The sequence below is a fragment of the Podarcis raffonei genome, chromosome 9 (genome assembly GCF_027172205.1).
Source record: "Podarcis raffonei isolate rPodRaf1 chromosome 9, rPodRaf1.pri, whole genome shotgun sequence".
NCBI classification, from domain to species: Eukaryota; Metazoa; Chordata; class Lepidosauria; order Squamata; family Lacertidae; genus Podarcis; species Podarcis raffonei.
In genome coordinates this window covers 11416533-11436416 of record NC_070610.1, presented here as the reverse complement: position 1 = coordinate 11436416, position 19884 = coordinate 11416533, and the positions used below count along the sequence as shown (strand labels likewise).

Genomic DNA, 19884 nt, shown 5'->3' with positions numbered 1-19884 from the left:
CAAGCTGACTCTGAATCCCTTCATGATGGAGGCACTATGGGTGAGCAGTTCACGAGTCTGGATAATTGATCAGTTGCCTGCTTTAGATGAGATCATGCTCCCCCAATGTGAAGATCTGTGTAGCAGTCGGTATCTATACTGGATGCAAAATGGGTTTTAGATACGTAATTGTAGATATGTGGAACGTTACATATATTTTACAGTACAGTGGTACCTCTGGTTATGAACTTAATTTGTTCCGGAGGTCTGTTCTTAACCTGAGGTACCACTTTAGCTAATGGGGCCTTCTGCTGCTGCCGTGCCGCCAGTGTGTGATTTCTGTTCTTATCCTGGGGCAAAGTTCTTAACCCGAGGTACTACTCCTTGGTTAGCGGAGTCTGTAACCTGAAGCGTTTGTAACCTGAGGTGTTTATAACCCAGGTACCACTGTATTGTGCAGTTGGTTTGAGGTGCTTCCTAGGAAGTGATTAATAAATGAAATAATAATAATGAATAATGCCCTTCTTAACACACTTAATACTTACCATCCTTTGCAGTGCTATGAGCCCACTCCTGTCATTGTGCCTTTGAGTACAACATATTGTTGCAATGTTGCATGCCACCCCAATCTCCGAGTGGTGCTAGACTCCAGGGGTTCCAGGCGCATACCATGGGATCGTGTTTCCTTTTGGAACTGAGACACAGTGGAAACCCTGGTGTCTTTATTATAGATGGTTTATTTACACATATATGCAACCTGAGCCTACGATGGAGGGACTCACAGCATCGACACCCCAAAAGGGTCTTGTTTCTTCCATTGATACAGCCTTGGATTCCAACAGACATCCAACATTGTGCTCTGCCTCTCTGGTTTCTCAGCCTGCGTCTTTCTAGGTCACATTGCAAACACTTTCAACTCTAAACTCTGGCTTTTTTCCTTCTCACTATGCGCGAGTCTCAATATCACCCATCTGCTGTCTCGCACTGAGCTGCCTCTTCTTTTTGCTTTCTTAATGGTTCATCAACTTTCCTTTGTTCTCATTAATGGCCCATCACCCAGGCAATTACCTGAACATAGGAAACTAGCCTGGCTTGATTAGCTTTTGACACTTGCTGGGTCCAGGGACTAGGTGTCATGCATACCCAAAGCCTTGATTAAATTCTAACACTTACTGAATCCAGGGATTTATACTGGTCTGGCACCCACAAACTCATAACACTTTATGTCAGGGACTGGCAAGGGCTCTGAAGAGTGTGTGTTGGAGGCAAGGGGCCTGGAGAGTGACCCAGGAGAGGGGGCCAGCGATCTATGTGGTTTGGAGCCACCTGCAAGTCAGGAGCCAGTGAAGGGGGAGGAAGGGGCAAGGCAGTCTGAGATGGGAGGAAGTATGCAGGATGTGGCAGAGTAGGGGATGGGCCAGTAGACTCCCTACCACCCTGCTGTCTCCTAGAACCAGGAGGGGCTGGAAGAGGGAAGAGAAGCAATAGCTTCTATGTAGGAGGAACCTCAGGTTGCGTGTGTGCCCCTTGTCAGATGACAATACATAGGCTGAGGGGCGTGGTCCCCCTGTTGCTGTAGCTGGTCCACATGGCAGAAATCTGGGGACAGCTGCCTAGAGGATAGATGTCTCTTTCTGTGTGTATCTGGAGCACTGTGAGAACAGCTCTGAGTGCTTCTTTGTCAAAAAAGACTTAACCATCAAGCATGTGTCTTCCTTGGCTGGGGGCCCAGGACACTATGGTTGTACAACAAATAATGCAATAGCTAATGTGTGTTCTTGAGGATAAAAGGGCCGGGTCACATATGCTTGCACAAAAGTGAATTACTCTTTCACTGATTACTGATGGAAATGCAAACCGGTTACATCACTTCCTGTTCACAAAGTTTTATTGAGGTTAAGAAGTACAAATCCTGTATTGGTTTTCTCTCTTATCTTCTCAGGAACCTCCTTTTCCTCTTTAATAATACAGCACTAACAGTATATCTCTGATATACAAGGTCTCTCATCCATAATTTAAAGACACTCAATATTGATAAACCCAATGTCTAGGCTGCCTAGACTAGGCAAATGATGAAGGAGGTGGGGGAAATCTTTTTGCTTCACTGTGATGGACATAGGATTAACTTCAAGAATACTGGAAATAAACAGACTGTTTCTGCCTCTAGTTGCAACAGACGCCTAAAAAGTGGCCGACAGAGAGAGCTAAAACTTAAATCTTTTTTTTGGGGGGGGGGATTCTGATCATGTTTTGTTTTTTTAAATGCAGTCACTGTTGTTTATAATTTCTGCAGCATTTTCGCCTTGTAAGGTGTGTTACAATCTGAATTCCATTCCAAACTCAGACTATTATGTTTGTATATATTTCAGTAGCGTCATCAACATACATTCCACTTTCCAATTTCACAGATGGAAAAAACCACTTTCATTTTATAGCTATTTCATAGATGGTTTTATATCTTTGTATAATTATGTTGTTACCTGCCCTGGGACAATTTAGGATTTCCAGCTGCAACCAAAACACACTGCTCACTGTCCACACCACTGAGCCTATCATCTTCCTAATATTCTAATCCATGATGGCACTGATCTATCCTCACATTGCATAGAGTGAATATTTCCTCTTTACACAGATGCCGAATGAGGAAGAATCGTGTTACACAATTAATGTTGCAATCATTTTAGTATAGTCAGCTATTTACAGGTCTTGAATCATGTTACATATTTAGGCTGCACACACACATAACCTTTGAAATGCACAGTGGTCATTTTTTCACAGTGGTTTTGTACGTAGCCTTCACACGATAACGTCGTCTAAAGCAGCAGCTGCTGTGGTTGTCTGTACACAAAGGTGGGCTTGTTTTCATACTAGTGCCCAATTGTGTTCTCTGTTGCCGCCTTCTCAATTAGTGTTTCCACATACCTTCCCCCCACCCCAGTCTTCTGAAAGAGAGGGGCTAGAAACTGGTGTCTTGATATATAGAGGATATATCAGTGTGAAGAGGCAGATAAGTTTCTGTAATGCTTCCTATTCTGCCTAGAGGTGGCAACCATTTTGTGAGTGTCCAATTGATGTGTGACCACCAGCATGGTCAGAATGGGGGCAGTGCATAATGGGGTGTGGCAGGCTTATGTGTGCTCTGCCAGTCTGCGCAGGAGCCAGAAACAGACCCCTGGCGCAAACTGGTTGCCACTTGTATTTAATTCATAGACAAGTTAAACATGGTGAGGAGGAGTGGCACAGCCCATTCCTGACACAAGATGCATTATAACCCTTCCTACACAATGAGAAACAAGCGTCTTCACCCCCATCGTTCAGCCTGGACACTGAGGTCCAGCTCCGAGGACCTTCTGGCAGTTCCCTCCCTGCGAGAAGTGAGGTTACAGGGAACCAGGCTGAGGGCCTTCTCGGTAGTGGCGCCCACCCTGTGGAACACCCTCCCATCAGATGTCAAGGAAATAAGCAACTACCTGACTTTTAGAAGACATCTGAAAGCAGTCCTGTTTAGGGAAGTTTTTGGTGTTTGGTGTTTTATTGTGTTTTTAATATTCTGTTGGGAGCCACCCAGAGTGGCTGGGGAAACCCAGCCAGATGGGCGGGGTACAAATAACAAATTATTATTGTTGTTGACAAATAGTGTGGGACAGGAATAATGACATGAGGATGACATCCTGTGTGCTGGACCCCCTGCATCCTACACTTGAATGAACATTATCACACGATGTGTACATGCCTTTAGTGTTTCGGTCATTTTAGGATAGTCAGCTATTTGCAATCCTAAAACTATTGTTAGCAAAACAACTAAATGACTTCCTTCCTTCCTTTTAAGACAACCTGGTGCGTACTGCGGTGGAGAGAGGGTCAGTCTGGCAGCCGCTGGCTTTCAGCAAGCTGCTGTTCTTTAAGGGTTCAAATCAACTAAGCAACAATTAGAAGAGACCAGATGAAACCCATAGATTTAAGTTACATCCATAGATTTCAGTGGGTCTAACACTGGCAAGTCTTTATCTGCCAAATGGGTGTGTGTGTGTGGTAATACTACTGGCCTACCCTCAGGGTCTTTGAAAAGGATTACTAGGATAAATGTGTGAGGGGACATGTAAATGGTGAGCATAAAGTCTACATTTTTATATTTTAATACTTCAGTCTAAGTCTCACCAGGCATTGGTCCAGCTGTTGCAGCCTCTCAGCTTTGCGCACAGTGAATATTGGTATGATTGTCTGTGCTGTCAGGTTTTATTGTTAGCTGGCTCTGAGAGCTCTGGTACACATGATGCGTTAAGAGACTCTGGGCACTTTGGCTTCTGCAGTGAGAATTTAACAATGCATGCCCAGTACTGAAGTGTACAACATGAAAACTGCATTATGACCCTTTTTTGCCATGCAGCTGTTACAGGCTGCTCTGGTTTATTCCCGCAACATAATTCTCGAGCTTTCTGCTATGGAAGGTTACTTGTGTTGATGTCATATCTTTCCCTATGTTCTTGTGAATATTTAATCAGCCCAGTTAGGATGGCATGGAGGTCTTTACAGCAGCTGTCTGCAGTATAATCTTCCGTAGGCTGCAGGGTGAAAATAAATCCTTGGACTGAACTCAAGGACATGGGAATAGAAAAAAAAAACAGAATTTCACTTTTTCAGCTAATGGTACTATATGAGCAAGCGGCGGAGAATTTGGTGTTCAGGATTATTCCTTTTTTTAAAAAAAACAAACCTTTCCTTTTAGTATAATAATATGCTTCCAGCACAACATTTCACATCATTTCTGTAGAGTGTTCTGTGTGTAGGCCTCGGGGCTTGAATTTGAATTTGTACATTGCTTAAAACTACAACTGTTGCTGCCATATGCTGCGTGCTGAAATGGAATTGTGTGCTTATGCTAGGCAGCCAAGCTGCCCAAAAGACAATTATGAAGCAGTACAGTCATACCGTCTTTGGGATGCGGGTGGCGCTGTGGGTTAAACCACAGAGCCTAGGACTTGCCGATCAGAAGGTTGGCGGTTCGAATCCCCGCGGCGGGGTGAGCTCCCGTTGCTCAGTCCCTGCTCCTGCCAACCTAGCAGTTCAAAAGCACATCAAAGTGCAAGTAGATAAATAGGTACCGCTCCGGCGGGAAGGTAAACGGCGTTTCTGTGCGCTGCTCTGGTTTCACCAGAAGCAGCTTAGTCATGCTGGCCACATGACCTGCTGGCCACATGTCTGTGGACAAACGCCAGCTCCCTCAGCCAATAAAGCAAGATGAGCGCTGCAACCCCAGAGTCGGTCATGACTGGACCTAATGGTCAGGAGTCCCTTTACCTTTACCTTACAGTCATACCTTGGGATGAATACGCTTCAGCTTAAATATTTTCGGGTTGGGCTCCACGGTGACCCAGAAGTGATGGAGTGTGTTACTTCCGGGTTTCGCTGCTCACGCATGCGCAGACGCTCAAAATGACGTCACACGCATGCGCGGAAGCAGCGAAACACGACCCGCGCACACGCAGTCGCGCAGTCGCGTCTTACGTTCGCTTCAGGATGTGAACGGGGCTCCGAAACGGATCCTGTTCGCATCCAGAGGTACCACAGTATCTTAAATAGTACCGTAGTTGCAAACTATATATTCTAACACAACAGGCTGTGATAGTCTGACATACAGATGAACAGAACAGGGCATAGTAGACTTACTTTCAAGGGTAGTTAGTAAAGGAGGGATACTGTCCCACCCCACACTCTTTTACTACGTATAAATATCCACTCTGCTGATGCTAGGGGCTTTGGCTAGAAGCAGGAAGAGTCCTTGTGGAAGCACCGTTTGTGTGAATCAGCACCGCCACGCCTGCTGAAAATCCAGTAAAAAGTGTGCGTGCACACGAAAGCTTATACAAACTTAGTTGGTCTCAGAGGTGCTGCTGGACATTTTTTTAATTTATTTCGTTTGCGTCAGACCAACACGGCTACCTACCTGAATCCAACATTTCCATGATTACAGCGAACCTCTTTCTAGGTGAAACCCACAGGTGTTTAATAGGAAGCAATTTATAAACAAAAGAAAGAAATTAGTAGAAAGTACTTAACTGGCTGGATCACACCCATGTTATGTGAGAACAAAAATTATTCATCACATATATAATGAGTCATTTTTCATACACATAAAACTGAACATTACACTCAGGGTTAGGTTTAGGTTTGATGAGGCCCTAAGCTACTGAAGGTATTGGGGCCCTTTATACGTCCAGCTGTCAACAACAAATTGTCACTGTTTTTTGTGTGTTGAATATATGCTATATGGTAATTTATGGACCTAGTAGGTATCTAAAGCCGTTTGCACATGTTGCCGTGCAACCAGTCCATGCAGAATGTAGGCACCCTATATATAGAAATGAGCAAACCTGTGATATTTTAGGGAGCAGGCTAGCATTACTTACATCATAGGAGCCTATACAACACAATACACTGTTGCTGTATGTAGGTTTTATTTGTTTTGTTTTTTATCTTATATTTTGGAAATGTACATCCTGGTGTGTTTTTTTCCCTTTAATTTTTTGGGGGCTCCCAAGAGAGTGGGGCCCTAAGCTATAGCTTGTTTAGCTTACACGTAAAGCCGGCACAAATTACACTGCTTGGATAAATTGCTTTCATGAGCCCTTTGTACATTATCTAAATAAAATAAAATAAAATAAACGAGGCTAGTGGATGTTTAGGTGCAAGTCATGATTATTTCCACCTGCACCTCCCCCTCCAAGACTCACATTGAGGTTAACTGCATGCTTCATTTCTTTGTATATCTCTGTCTGCACTTAAATTGATTTTTCTGCCTTGTGTCATAATTCATTGCAAATCTATATCTAACTTTCACCGACTCATCTTGCCTTCATATTCTGCTCCCTTACTGAAGGCTTGTCGCTGTTTATTCCCTTTATTTATTGCCTTTCATTTAACAAAGTTCAGTTACTTTTATCTGCTGTCTCTGATTCAACAATTGCTGAAACTTGTTATATCAAATCTTGTTCTCCAGGGTATTTATAACATTATCCAATCGAGCATTCCTGGGCATCCTATATCCCTTCTTCTAAATAATGGATGAGGATATTAAAAGAGCTAATTTAGCCCTTGTCCATCAACTGAACTGCCATTTATCAATTACTCCTTCCCCCCTTTGAAGGAATCTTTGCAATTTTTAGCACACATGATGGTTCTGTGTGAATCAGGCTGCAGCAGCAAAACAGGAAGATGTTCTTAGGAGGCATCTTAGGTTTTTACTTTAGGTTCTTTCTTTCTTTAATAAAAGGAAGGAAATACCAGGCAAGAAGGGTGGCTGGAAGAAGTAAAGATGCTTGCGCCATGAAAACAATGAGACTCGATATCCCCGCTGGGTCCTGAGGGGCCTTTGCAAAAACAGAATAATTCCCAAAGGGTGAAAGGTCCTGGAAGACCCTGACATATTTTCAAACAAGAAATTTAAATTTCTTGTTTGAAAACACTCATCCATTGTTTCCTGAGACAAACAGATGCCAACCTATTGGTATGCCGTTCTAAAAAAAATCATATGATTTCATTGGTTGAAACATCTAAGGAGTAGATGGCATGCAAGTTTAATGTGACAGTAAAGCATTTAAAGAAGAGTATTATGCTGGTGGTGCTGTGGGTTAAACCACAGAGCCTTGGGCTTGCTGATTGAAAGGTTGGCGGTTCAAATCCCCATGACGAGGTGAGCTCCCATTGTTTGGTCCCAGCTCCTGCCAACCTAGCAGTTTGAAAGCACGTCAAAGTGCAAGGAGATAAATAGGTACCGCTCCGGCGGGAAGATAAATAGCGTTTCCGTGCGCTGCTTTGGTTTGCCAGAAGCAGCTTAGTCATGCTGGCCACATGACCCAGAAGTTGTACGCTGGCTCCCTCGGCCAATAAAGCGAGATGAGCACCGCAACCCCAGAGTCGTCTGTGACTGGACCTGACTGTCAGGGATCCCTTTACCTTTACCTATTACACTTACTATTCTTATTTTCATTTCTATACTGCTTTATATTTTTAGGGGGGATTCAAAGCGGTTTACAACCTACATTAAAACATCAAATAAAACTTTCCAAAATACAACCTTGCAGAAGAAAACCAAATACAAAGTATACATTCAAAGCAACATTCTTAACAGGAAACTAAAGTATTAGCTTACAGATTTCAAAATAAGACATTACAAAGGGAGATCATGTATAGAATGCTAGTTATAAACTCAGTTTAGTTATGTCTGTTTTTAAAGGTTTTATTGTGTTTATTCAGGGGGCCATGAAGCCAGGAAATCATTCTCTGCCCATTTAATGTTTATTGTCTACTGGCCATCTGATTTCAAGTGAATGGTGCTGTAAAAACAATGTTTAAATAAAAGGAAAGGAAAGGAAAGGAAAGGAAAGGGAGGAAAGGAAGGAAGGAAGGAAGGAAGGAAGGAAGGAAGGAAGGAAGGAAGGACTCATATATGGCATGAAAATTCAGCATTGTTTTAGTGCAAATTTCTCCTCCTAGTCACATTCCTGTATGCCATTCTGACAAATGCACACATTTTTGCAAGCGTCTTCCCTTAACAGAATACATTTATGCATGTGGTTTTCGCTAATATATTCATTTCAATGCACATTCTTCCCCAATATATGCAGTTTTGTAAATCGTGTTTGGTTGGAGAACATCACCACAAAATTCAGATTACTGCGAATTCTGAAGGATACCAGAGTTTCAGTTCATCTCTTCCCTCAGAAAGTGAGAAGGTTCCCCTTTAAATGTTACCTGAACTTTCTGAAGTTCTTCTTCCATAGATGACTCTGCTACTATCTGTTCCCCTAAATCCTTCCTAGGACGTACATGTGATGCATGTCTTTGGTTTTCTAGGCTCAGCTCAACTGAATGTCTCTCTTCTGGGACAGCCTTTGACAAGCCTTTAGTCCTTTTCCTGACTGAAGTGAAGCTTAAGTAGGTCTGATTGTAATTGCACATATTTATCCCCTGTCAAAACTTGCTTGCTTGTCTTCTCCTTTCCCTCTATTTCCTTTTCTCCACCCTCAAATTTAGATAATAAGTTAGGCATGTAAATGCTTAATAGGGTCTTTGGGAGGGGTTTATTTTTCTCTAGAGCACTAACTACATTAATAGAACAATGCTTTAAAATGATGTTGTTGTTAAGAATTGCAAAAGGTTTGCCATCCTCTTTTCAACGAAAGTATTAAGCATTAGAAGTACTTTCCTGGAATGTGTACGTTTAATTATTTGATGACCCAGGTTGCTGTGGCCCGGTACGCTGAAGGAAATTTGCTAAAACTTTAGACTCCTTTGGGGCAGGCTGTGGAGTTTGTTATTTTCACAGTATTTGCAATAAGCTGCAGAGTTAAGCCTGGCTGTTTATATCTGCCCCGCTGCTGTCACAACAGAACGATTGCCTTCGCCTTGATCGTTTTTTATTTCCGACAGGTGAGCTTTTGGTGTGGAAGGTTGTATATTGTCTTACTGTGGCTGGGTAGATAACCCAACCATGAACCGCACACTTTAATATTTTTTTCCTTGTGCATAGCAATCATTGCAAAGCTACACACACACATCCCACCGGCAAGATTGCTCCTTGCCGCTCCTTGCAAAACCACAATTCAAACTGGGTGCCCTGCTATCTCTTTCCTACCTGCTTACATGCTGATTCATTGATGAGGACAAATTTCTATGTGTAGAGTTGAGGCTGCAGGCCCCGCCTCTGACTGAATGGTCGGTGAGGTTGCAGCAGTATCTGCTAGGGAGACAGCGGAGGAAAGTGTACCTTTGCTCTCCTAGATCTACTACAAGTGATCATCACGCCAGACAGCTTGCGTACGGGGGTTACAGGAGGATCCGTGTGTGACTGCCCTGTTCAGCATCCCCCTGTCAGTTCAGTCTTTTCCTTGCATGCTTTTTCTTTTCCTCCTCTAGTCCTTTGAAGGATTCTCCCTTTTCAAACAAATCCAAAGGAGTTTGTCTGGCTTTAGTGAGGCAGCTTGTGAGCAGGCGAGCTGGGACAGAAGTTCTCTGTCAGAAACTATTCACTTTCATTAGCAAAAGTGTTCTGGCTCTCCTCAGAGGAATACCTCCCTGCATAAAATGAGTGGATGTCGAAAACGGTGTAAACGTGAAATACTGAAATTCGCCCAGTATCTTCTCAGGCTAATTACAGGGTCTCTCCATACAGGTAACAACCATTATTTTCTTTATCATGAAAATGTGCAGAGTGGTAACAATGCAACCGTCTTCTTCCACAATGCTTTTTGCTCTGTTTTGTGGCGGTCTTTATTTAGTAAAATGACCGGGGAGGAGGGGAGGGATTTTAACGAATGCATTTTTGGTTGTTTAATGTAAACTATGCAGGAGCAGTACATTTGGTTAAATTGCACTGAAGTCTGCAATTGCATCCAAATCGGAACGGTGCTGTTAAACATACATATGTGTTTGCATATTTGTTTGGAGCAGAGTGCATTAAGAAATGTGGAGCATTGTGCTCTCCTGTGGGGTTTGGCATATGAAGGCAGATTTCAATGTATGAACGATGTTCACGTTATCTCAGTTGGCAAGCAGAGAGCCGCTCTTGAAATATAAATCAACTGCTGGATGTTAGCATGACATTAAAATTCTATCAGCAAGAGCTTTGGAAAGACTGCTTTTCAGGGTGTTTAAAATCTGTGAAATTTCTGCAATCTCTCTCTTGACAGCCAAGCCCTTGAAACTGAAATCTTGAAAGGGGTAGGGGTGTCTGTGTGTGCACGCACTTGTGTTTGTTGATTAATCTCTGCTTTAAGGTGGGTGAAATAACAGCATGAGACCAAGTTGGAACATTTTGTTATTTAAAAAGAATTCCTTTGCAGAAGTGAGGCCAGCTGTCTCTCTTTGGAAAATACTTTTCCTATTCTGATGTGCATGTGATAAGGTATTTTTACACCCTTGTCAGGTGACAATGGTAAACGGCCCACCTTGTATGCTCCAGGTGACATTTATTTATGTTTTGATTCCGTGTTAAAAATATCAGTTTGAGGTGTGTTCTCTGTGTGTGCAGTTTGAGGGCTGTGGGTGTGTGTATGCTATTAATAATTATAATTACATATTCATATGCATGTATTAAGGACACCGCCATGTGTCAAGTTGTAACGAGTTTGCACTTTGCTGTGTTAGAAAATCTTGCTCCGTGGAAACTCACAGAAATTGAAGGGTTCAAATCAAATTCAAAGATGCATTTTTACTGTCAGAATAAAATACATTATATTGACACTTATATCTGCGTAGAATAAATAGCCATTTCTGGTAAGCGGTTTTTATATCATTCTGGCAGTTTTGACGGTTTTGCAGAATTTAGTATACAGTGGTGCCTCGCAAGACGAAATTAATCCGTTCAGCGAGTCTCTTCGTCTTGCGGTTTTTTCATCTTGCGAAGCATGGCTATTAACGGCTTAGCGGCTATTAACGGCTTAGCGGCTTAGCGGCTATTAACGGCTTAGTGGCTTTAAGAAAAAGGAAACAAACTCACAAGAACTCGCAAGACGTTTCGTCTTGCAAAGCAAGCCCATAGGGAAAATCGTCTAGCGAAGCGACGCAAAAACCGAAAAACCCTTTCGTCTTGCGCGTTTTTCGTTTTGCGAGGCATTCGTCTTGCGGGGCACCACTGTAATGGGGTGCTTCTGCTATGAACATGTGTCCCGAACCTTCACCTCATCACTGTTGGTAGAATTTGTATCCTTTATTTTTAGGTCATGGTGAGCCAAACAAGGATATTACTTATATACATTCTTTCAGGAATCTCAAATTCATATTCCTTTTACCATATTTCTTTAGTCTGCAGCACAGTGGAATAATTGTCAGCAAATATTTCAGCTGGGGCTACAACCAGGAACTTTGGGGTCTGTGCTTTTTTGCCCCTTGTGGTGACACTCGTCTGAACCGTTTATGGGACAGCAATGGGCTTTCAGACTCCAGGGTGGCTCCCCATGTAGGAAGCCCATTGGTTTCTCTTGATCTAATATGGCATTGCAAGCTTCTGCCTTGCACTTTGCCTAGACAAATGTGAGCTTGGTGTTGTCTAGCTGCCTGCCTCCTGTACTCTTATTCCCCTACCATTCTCTCCAAGTCTAGGATTTCATGCTTCCTGCTCCTTGTGCTACCAGTTCTTAAGACTCCCTACAGTCAAGCAGTAAGCAGTGGGCAAAATCCAGCCAGAGTTGGAAAAATGTCAAGTTGGTAATCAATCAATTTTTAGAGAGTCGGTGTGATGTAACAGCTAGGGAAGAGGTAGCCAAGGAACTGTTCTCCAGGTGTTAGATTACAACTCCCTTCATCCCTGAGCATTGGCCATGGTGGCTGGGGCTGATGGGAGTTGTAGTCCAACAACTTCTAGAAGATACCACGTTGAATACCGCTGGACTTTTACTGGGTTTAAATCTATAGTGAGCCATGAAACTCCCTGAGTAATCTTGGACCAACCACTTTATCTTAGAATAAGCTGCATTTCAGGCTGACCAGGAAACCTGGTGTGCAACCCTGAGCTTTTTGGCGGGTGAATTAAAAAGTGAATGGTCCCAGCATTAAAATAATATTCTGCTAGCAAATCATAGAAGAATCATAGAATTGTAGGGTTGGAAAGGACCTTGAGGATCATCTAGTCCAACTCCCTGCAATGCTGGAATATGCTGCTGTCCCATGTAAGAGTCAAACCTGCAACCTTGGTATTATCAGTGCTACTCTCTTAGCATCAGAAATGGCAGTTACTCAAATATTTTGTTGAAAACTGTGTATGCAGCTCTGTCCTGTGACATGCTAGGCCACCCGTGTAAGATTGCCATATGTCCAATATTTGGGCATGCCACCTGGTGTCTATTTGGTTGGGGAACACTGGCCTGCAAGCACTCCAGTTGGAGAATAGCCTTTACCAAAGGTGTCATGGGCTTTGAAGACACTTGAACTCAGGACACAAGGGAGAAACGTGCTAAGAGGAAGGCACGCTTGGCAAATCCACACCGTGATCAACTCCCGACCGGAAACCAATGTCCCCACTGTGGAAGGACGTGTGGATCCAGAATTGGCCTCCACAGTCACTTACACACTCATTGTTAAAACCGTGTTTATGGAAGACAATCTTACTCAGCTACGAATGATCGCCAAAGAAGAAGAAAAAGATTTGGGTCATTAGCTGACCCACAATCTTACTTTCATTTTTTTTAAAAATGCAGACATGTGGCCTTAGTAGATTGAGATATACAATGTATATTGAACAGGCAGTGTTCCGCTTAATTGTTTAGGGAGAAAAAAGGTCAACTCCCACTTTCCATTGTCAATGAAAGAAGTCACAACCACAGTTAATATGTCTGGTTCTGTTCTGGCAGCTCTGTCCTCAGTCTCCTTGACATCCACACCTCACATTTTCTATTCTGGTGCCCAAAAGAAGTGCATGGCCAACACCAGAGACAACCACCCTATATTGCAAAACCACTGAGCTGAACTTCAGCCATGAGCAAAGCAGAAAGAAAAGAACAGGGCTGACTGGAGTGTGTGGAGGTGGATTTGCTGTTCAAGAAGAAGGAGACTGAAAGGCAACCAACTGGAGCAATAACCCATGAGAGCCAAGGACAGCCAGTGTTTGTGAGCACAGAGAGGCCTGCAGGTTGACGAGGTGAAGCTGATGGTTCCCAACTGCAGGCCTGGCCCACCCATTAGGCAAAGTGAGCCGACCACCTCAGATTGCAGGATCCACAGAGGGAGCAGATCTGGCCTCCAGGGAATGCACTGTTTCATCCCACCCCTAGGGAGGCAATGTTGGGGGCAGCCCTCTGGAGTCTCCTGGGCTCTGCACCCACCTGTCATGATTCAGAGTGGACTCCTTCTCCTCCCCCTGCCCTCTATGACAGCCTTTGATTCCTATTTCAACTGTTGAATAAGGTTAATTTGATGTTCCACCCTTGTTCCTGTCATAGATCTTCACTCACCTCTTCTTCCCTGGCACCTGAGGGAGGGGCACCATTTTGTGGTTTGCCTCAGGTGCCAAAATGTCTTGGGCTGGCCCTACCAGCCAGATCTATAGCAGTTCTAGGCCTCAGATGATGCTCACTGAGAGTTCTGTTTTTGTTCCCTTGCCTTTCTCTTTGTAATCCTTCCCAGGAAAGTTTTCTAGTGCCTCGAAGGAGTCACTGTTTCTAATAACAAAAACTGGGGCCAGTCAACTTGATTTGGCTATATGAAGCTTTGCCACGACCGGGGAGCGCGTGTGGTGTGGTCCACACAGGAGCCTGTGGCATCGGTCTTCACACTCTGGTCCCACCAGAATCCCTTCTGAATAGTGATTTTCTTCTTTGTTTCCCTCATGCACAGGCTGACAAGTAAGAATGCAGAATTTTTGAAACCTTCCTCTTGTCAGCCAGAGCTCTGCTGGCTTTTGCTCTGATGACTATAGCTGAGGGAAACTAGTAACAAGACCACATGTGCTAACTCTTATGCGCTGCCCAGATGTTCTGGTTCCTAGACTGCTAAAAATAAGTAATTTCAAGGGAAGTTATGTTGTTGTCCTCTGTTCACACAAAAGTACTTTGTTTTCTATTGGAGGATCCAATTCAAGGAGGTGGGCAAAGCTATCTGGGTAGCCCTCTGTGCCGAATCTGTGCCAAGAGATCATAACATTGGTTATTAGCCAAGCAAATTTTATGCACTGTTTCATCTGAAATTAAAATTAGCATTCATCAAGATGCTGTTTTTGTTTCCAAAAAGAAATGGCAAGAAAAGCCAAATAATAATGTGAAATGTGTGCTTAATCAGTGTTAAAACTCCTGAGTTCAGTTCTTCTCGGATTTATTTATTTATTATTATTATTTTACTAAAACTCCTTTCGGAGTCCGGAACAAATGTATACAAGAGTCTGCGACGTATAAATTGGTCTTAATTCCTACATGCAGTCACTGGTAGACATGTTAATCCCAAAAAGACAGTTTCTGCACATTCTGTTGGGGGAAGTGTGGGGCAGGTGGGGCTCGTCAACCTGGGAAGGTAGCCCACCTAGGAAAAGGAAAAGTCTGATCCTAAATTAATAATAATAATAACATTTTATTTATATCCCGCCCTCCCCAGCCAAAGCCGGGCTCAAAGCAGCTGACAACAGTAAAGTAATAAAGCATTCTAAAATCAATTCATTATAAAATCAGTTCAAATCAAATTATTGGCAACCATTGGGCTACGGTTCTCTGAGGATTACCAAAGGAGGGGGTCAGGCTGTGCCCTGGCCAAAGGCCTGGTGGAACAGCTCTGTCTTGCAGGCCCTGTGGAAAGATGTCAAGTCCCGCAGGGCCCTAGTCTCTTGTGATAGAGCGTTCCACCAGATCAGAGCCACAGCCGAAAAAGCCCTGGCTCTGGTTGAGGCCAGCCTAACATCTCTGTGGCCCAGGACCTCCAAGATGTTTTTGTTTGAAGACCATAAGGTCCTCCGTGGGACATACCAGGAGAGGCGGTCCCGTAGGTATGAGGGTCCTAGGCCGTATAGGGCTTTAAAGGTTAAAACCAGCACCTTAAACCTGATCCTGTACTCCAGCCAGTGCAGCTGGTATAGCACTGGGTGAATGTGATCCCACACCGAGGACCCCGTAAGGAGTCTCGATGCGGCATTCCGCATCCGCTGAAGTTTCTGGGTCAGTCTCAAGGGCAGCCCCATGTAGAGCGAGTTACAATAATCCAGTCTGGAGGTGACCGTCGCATGGATCACAGTGGCTAGGTCAGGGTGAGAGAGGTTACCAGACCTCCCCGTTTCCTGGGGACAGTCCCCGGATTTACAAATCAGTCCCCTGACAAAATCAATCTATTTAGTAGAAAGTTGAAAAGTGTCCCCGGATTCATTGAAAACAATCTGGTAACCTTACCCTAAATTTCCACTGCCTTGCGGTTATATTCATTCATGAGAAAGGCTTCGGGAGTAAACCCTGTGGAAAAATCCATACCTTCTGCCTTGTGGGACATCTTCAGGAGAAGGAAGGGCTAAGGAATAAAGCCTGCACAAATCCAGAGTGGAGTTTCTAAGATGGTTGGATGGTTCCTTGTGCTCCTTCTGGCATCTCCTGCAGCCAAGCTTCTGCCAAACGTATTGCTCTGCTTTCCTTTGGACTACATAAGCAAGGAGAAGACTACCTAGTCTTGTCGTCTGGGTAGCCCAGGACCTCCATACACACTGCCCAGGCTTGCACCCTGGGGAGGTCATTTTGATGCTGCTAATGCAGCAAAAACAATGAGAGAAGCAGCAATTACAAGTCTGCAGCCACAGCTGTTGCTGTGACTGTCAAGCAGTTTGACTCCACCCCCGGAGGCGCACTCCATTGCCTCTCAAGCAGACAGGTGCCAACAATATCTGTACATCCAGTAAGGGGGGCCATGGCCAGTGACCATGGTCTGTTGACCCAGTCCCCGATATCTGTGCCCTTCTATGCATTTAGCCTGCACATGAAAGGAACAAATGAAAGGGACTTTTGTTAACCATTATCCAGACTTCTGTAGCCTCCTTTATTGGGGTACAGTGGTACCTCGGGTTATGAACTTAATTCATTCTGGAGGTCTGTTCTTAACCTGAAACTGTTCTTAACCTGAGGTACCACTTTAGATAATGGGGCCTGCCGCTGCGCAGCCACCGCACGATTTCTGTTCTCATCCTGAAGCAAAGTTCTTAACCTGAGGTACTATTTCTGGGTTAGCGGAGTCTGTAACCTGAACTGCCTGTAACCTGAAACGTCTGTAACCCGAGGTACCACTGTATTACACTTGAATCTAATTAATTTCAAATTAATTAGAAATTAATTAAAGGAAACCTTTCATATAATCTGAATCAGGGTTTAAAGCACTCTGTGATAACAGTAGTTAACATTCTTGTTCCAAAAAAGCCCTTTTCTTTGCACGTAGGTTATATAAAATTGAATTCGGGAACTAATTAGTGATGGTTTCTGCATGTAGCAGTTTTGGGGTTTTGATTTATTTATTTTTCTAGCTGAGAACACTGGTGAACAATAAATAAATAAATATAGTTTCCTGATCTCTGACCAGAGAGAATAAATGAAAGCACTATCTGCAGTAAGTCACTAAAAAAATCTCTCTTCTCTCCGCACCATGATGTTGAAAAACAATGTTTTATTCTGTGTGCAGCAGCTGAGAATTTTCACGGTCATCTTTAATATGTGCCTCAATATGTGTTTATCAAGAGGCAGCTGTTTCCCAAGTTGGCAGCAGGTAAAAATGATTGATTCAGTAACTGCAGAAGTCAACAACTGACAGTGTGGGGAATATTGACAGAATTGTGTGAATCGTTCATAATCCTTTATGTGTTTAGCAATTTTGCTTCCTGCATATACTGACCACAATGGCATTTTCCAAATGACTTCTTTGATTAATTTATCCTTTATGACCCCCCCACTACCTCCTCTCCCCATAGACATGAACTGCTGATGTTTGGAAAGGGCTCCTTTAGGGATGAAGCTCATGGGATGTAGAATAGCCATGATCTACCCCTGCAGATAAGGGATGCAGGTAGCGCTGTGGGTTAAACCACAGAGGCTAGGACTTGCCGATCAGAAGGTCGGCGGTTCGAATCTCCGCAATAGGGTGAGCTCCCGCTGCTCGGTCCCTGCTCCTGCCAACCTAGCAGTTCGAAAGCACATCAAAGTGCAAGTAGATAAATAGGTACCGCTGTGGCGGGAAGGTAAACGGCATTTCTGTGTGCTGCTCTGGTTCACCAGAAGCAGCTTACTCATGCTGGCCACATGACCCAGAAGCTGTACGCCGGCTCCCTCGGCCAATAAAGCAAGATGAGCGCCGCAACCCCAGAGTCGGCCACGACTGGACCTAATGGTCAGGGGTCCCTTTACCTTTTTTACCCAGCAGATGTAATGCAAAGAGAACCAACTTTGATAGAAACAGAGGAAGCAAGTTAACCCTTCCTTTAAAAAAAATATATTTATTAAAATTTCAAACAAAATTACAATAATACAAAAAAAAGAGAAAATAAAATACAAAAAACAGAAAAAAATAGAATAACAATTAAAAACAAATCAGTATTTCCATATCTTGTCTTTCGTTCACTTGTTTCCTGGACCTCCTCACACCTCCCTTTTTTGCATCCCAGATCAGTTAATTAATTCAGCAAATCCTTTCCCTTTTTGTTCTTATCTTAATCCTTAATCTTAGTATATTATTACTTCAAGTTCCCATCTATTAACAATCCATTTTTACATAAACCTTAATAACATTGCTGCTAAAACCACTTAACTTCATTCCAACATCATTCTAACATTCATTAATTTTACAATATTTCTGTCAATAGTCTTTAAATTTCTTCCAATCTTCTTCCACCGACTCTTCTCCCTGGTCTCGGATTCTGCCGGTCATCTCCGCCAGTTCCATATAGTCCATCACCTTCATCTGCCATTCTTCCAGTGTGGGTAAATCTAGTGTCTTCCAGTAGCAAGTTAACCCTTCCTGTCCCTCTGCCCCAGATCCATTTCCAGGATCTAAGTCTCACCTCCACGCACTGCCCAAACAATAGTCAAGGTATGGTGGCCTCAGTGAGAGGGGAAAATGTTTAGGCTTCAGAAGGAGTTATCATTACATCCTCACTTCTGGAGAACCTGCTTGACTTCTGCTATTTGGCAAATGGTGGGTAGCTGGGCTTTGCAATGATTTGCAAATGATGTAGTGATTAACTTGATTTTATGCTGCTGTCTTATTGGTGGTTTTTTGTAGGATGTAGGTTTTGTAGAATGCAGGTGGCGCTGTGGTCTAAACCACTGAGCCTCTTGGGCTTGCTGATTGGAAGCTCGGCGGTTTGAATACCCGTGACAGGGTGAGCTCCCGTTGCTCTGTCCCAGCTCCTGCCAGCCTAGCAGTTTGAAAGCACACCAGTGCAAGTAGATAAATAGGTACTGCTGTGGCAGGAAGGTAAACGACATCTCCGTGCTCTCTGGTTTCTGTCACAGTGTTCCGTTGCACCAGAAGCTGTTTAGTCCTGCTGGCCACATGACCCGGAAAACTGTCTGTAGACAAACGCTGGCTCCCTCGGCCTGAAAGCGAGATGAGTGCCGCAACCCCACAGTTGCCTTTGACTGGACTTAACCATCCAGGGGTCGTTTACCTTTTACCTTTACTTTTTAAAAATTGTATTTATAAAATTCCGTTTTATCCTTTTCAAATAGTTTGTATGCTGCCTTGATTGAGTGTCTGACAAGCTTAATGACTTGGATGTGCCATTGAAATCAGCCTCAATTAAGCACCACATTTATGATTAAGTATGCATGGAAGGTTGTTTTTTTGTGTGTAACAGGATGACTTGGTTTAATGTAAATTACATGAATTAATTAAAATTTTACTTAAAATAATTAACATTATATGTTCACTCACAAGCAGGACACAGCAAACCTGCATAAGTTCTTCTAAGTTTGAGTAGTTACTTTTCTGGTTTTGCTTTTGGTTAAACATGCACACGAATGCATTCTGCTGCTTAAAGATTGCTTGAGATCAGTTGCTGGAACTAAGTTTGGAATTTATATTCACCCAAGACCAAGTTGTTAAAAAATATACAGAATTTTGCAGCTTACAGATATCACAAATGCACAAAGTACTTTACAGTCATTTTCACAGACATGCACCTGACTTAGCACAGTGTTTTTCAAATAGTACACCTTGGGCCACCTAGTCAATATATCCTCAATTACTCTCCCTCCTGCACCATAGCCTTTTGGTTTGGCCATCAGCAGCTCCTTGCATGATGGAAAAAGGCAGTCTGGAGACAGTTCAGGGGGAAGGAGGGAGCGAAGACCCTTCTCCTCTGAGGAGAAAGGACCAGAGGAGGTGTTGAAGGAAATGAAGTGAAATGAATGAAAAGTTCCTTGTTATTTATTATATAATAATAAAGCTCTAAACTAGGAGTAG

At 43.4% G+C, this 19884-nt stretch overlaps 1 protein-coding gene across 1 annotated transcript in view; it reads left to right on the top strand.

The window, feature by feature from the left end:
* The first annotated feature begins 9730 nt into the window (after positions 1-9730).
* Positions 9731-19884, top strand: part of KCNIP4 (potassium voltage-gated channel interacting protein 4) — a 268060-nt gene continuing 257906 nt past the window's right edge. Inside the window, exon 1 of the mRNA XM_053403584.1 lies at positions 9731-10150. Coding sequence (XP_053259559.1) covers positions 10063-10150 — 88 coding nt within the window. The 5' untranslated portion in view covers positions 9731-10062. The remainder of the gene's footprint in view (positions 10151-19884) is intronic.